Raw genomic sequence first — 356 nt, 5'->3', positions numbered from 1 at the left:
GGCATCCCACACACAGAGGACCTGGAGCCCATGCTCTTCGTCCTCTTTCTGTCCTTCTACATCTTCACCCTCATGGGCAACCTGCTCATCCTGCTGGCTATCGTCTCTCCACACAGCTTCACACGCCATGTACTTCTTCCTGTGCAAGCTGTTTTCGACATCTTTTTCCCTTCTGTGAGTTCCCCCAAGATGCTGTTCTACCTCTCAGGTGGCAGCCGAGCCATCTCCTATGCAGGCTGTGTGTCCCAGCTCTTCTTCTACCACTACCTGGGCTGCACCAAGTGTTCCCTGTACACGGTGATGGCCTACGACTGCTTCGTGGCCATCTGCTACCTGCTGCGCTACAGAGTCATCCT

General features: G+C 54.8%; 1 protein-coding gene across 1 annotated transcript in view; it reads left to right on the top strand.

The window, feature by feature from the left end:
* Positions 1–6: 6 nt before the first annotated feature.
* LOC102497825 (olfactory receptor 149-like) overlaps positions 7–356 on the top strand; it is an 857-nt gene continuing 507 nt past the window's right edge. The window contains exon 1 of the mRNA XM_014583905.1: positions 7–354. Coding sequence (XP_014439391.1) covers positions 31–354 — 324 coding nt within the window. The 5' untranslated portion in view covers positions 7–30. The remainder of the gene's footprint in view (positions 355–356) is intronic.

Source organism: Tupaia chinensis, unplaced genomic scaffold (assembly GCF_000334495.1).
Source record: "Tupaia chinensis unplaced genomic scaffold, TupChi_1.0 Scaffold145078_1, whole genome shotgun sequence".
Classification (NCBI taxonomy): Eukaryota; Metazoa; Chordata; class Mammalia; order Scandentia; family Tupaiidae; genus Tupaia; species Tupaia belangeri.
Note: the sequence above shows the minus strand (reverse complement) of the source record. Positions and strands in the feature narration are given on the sequence as shown.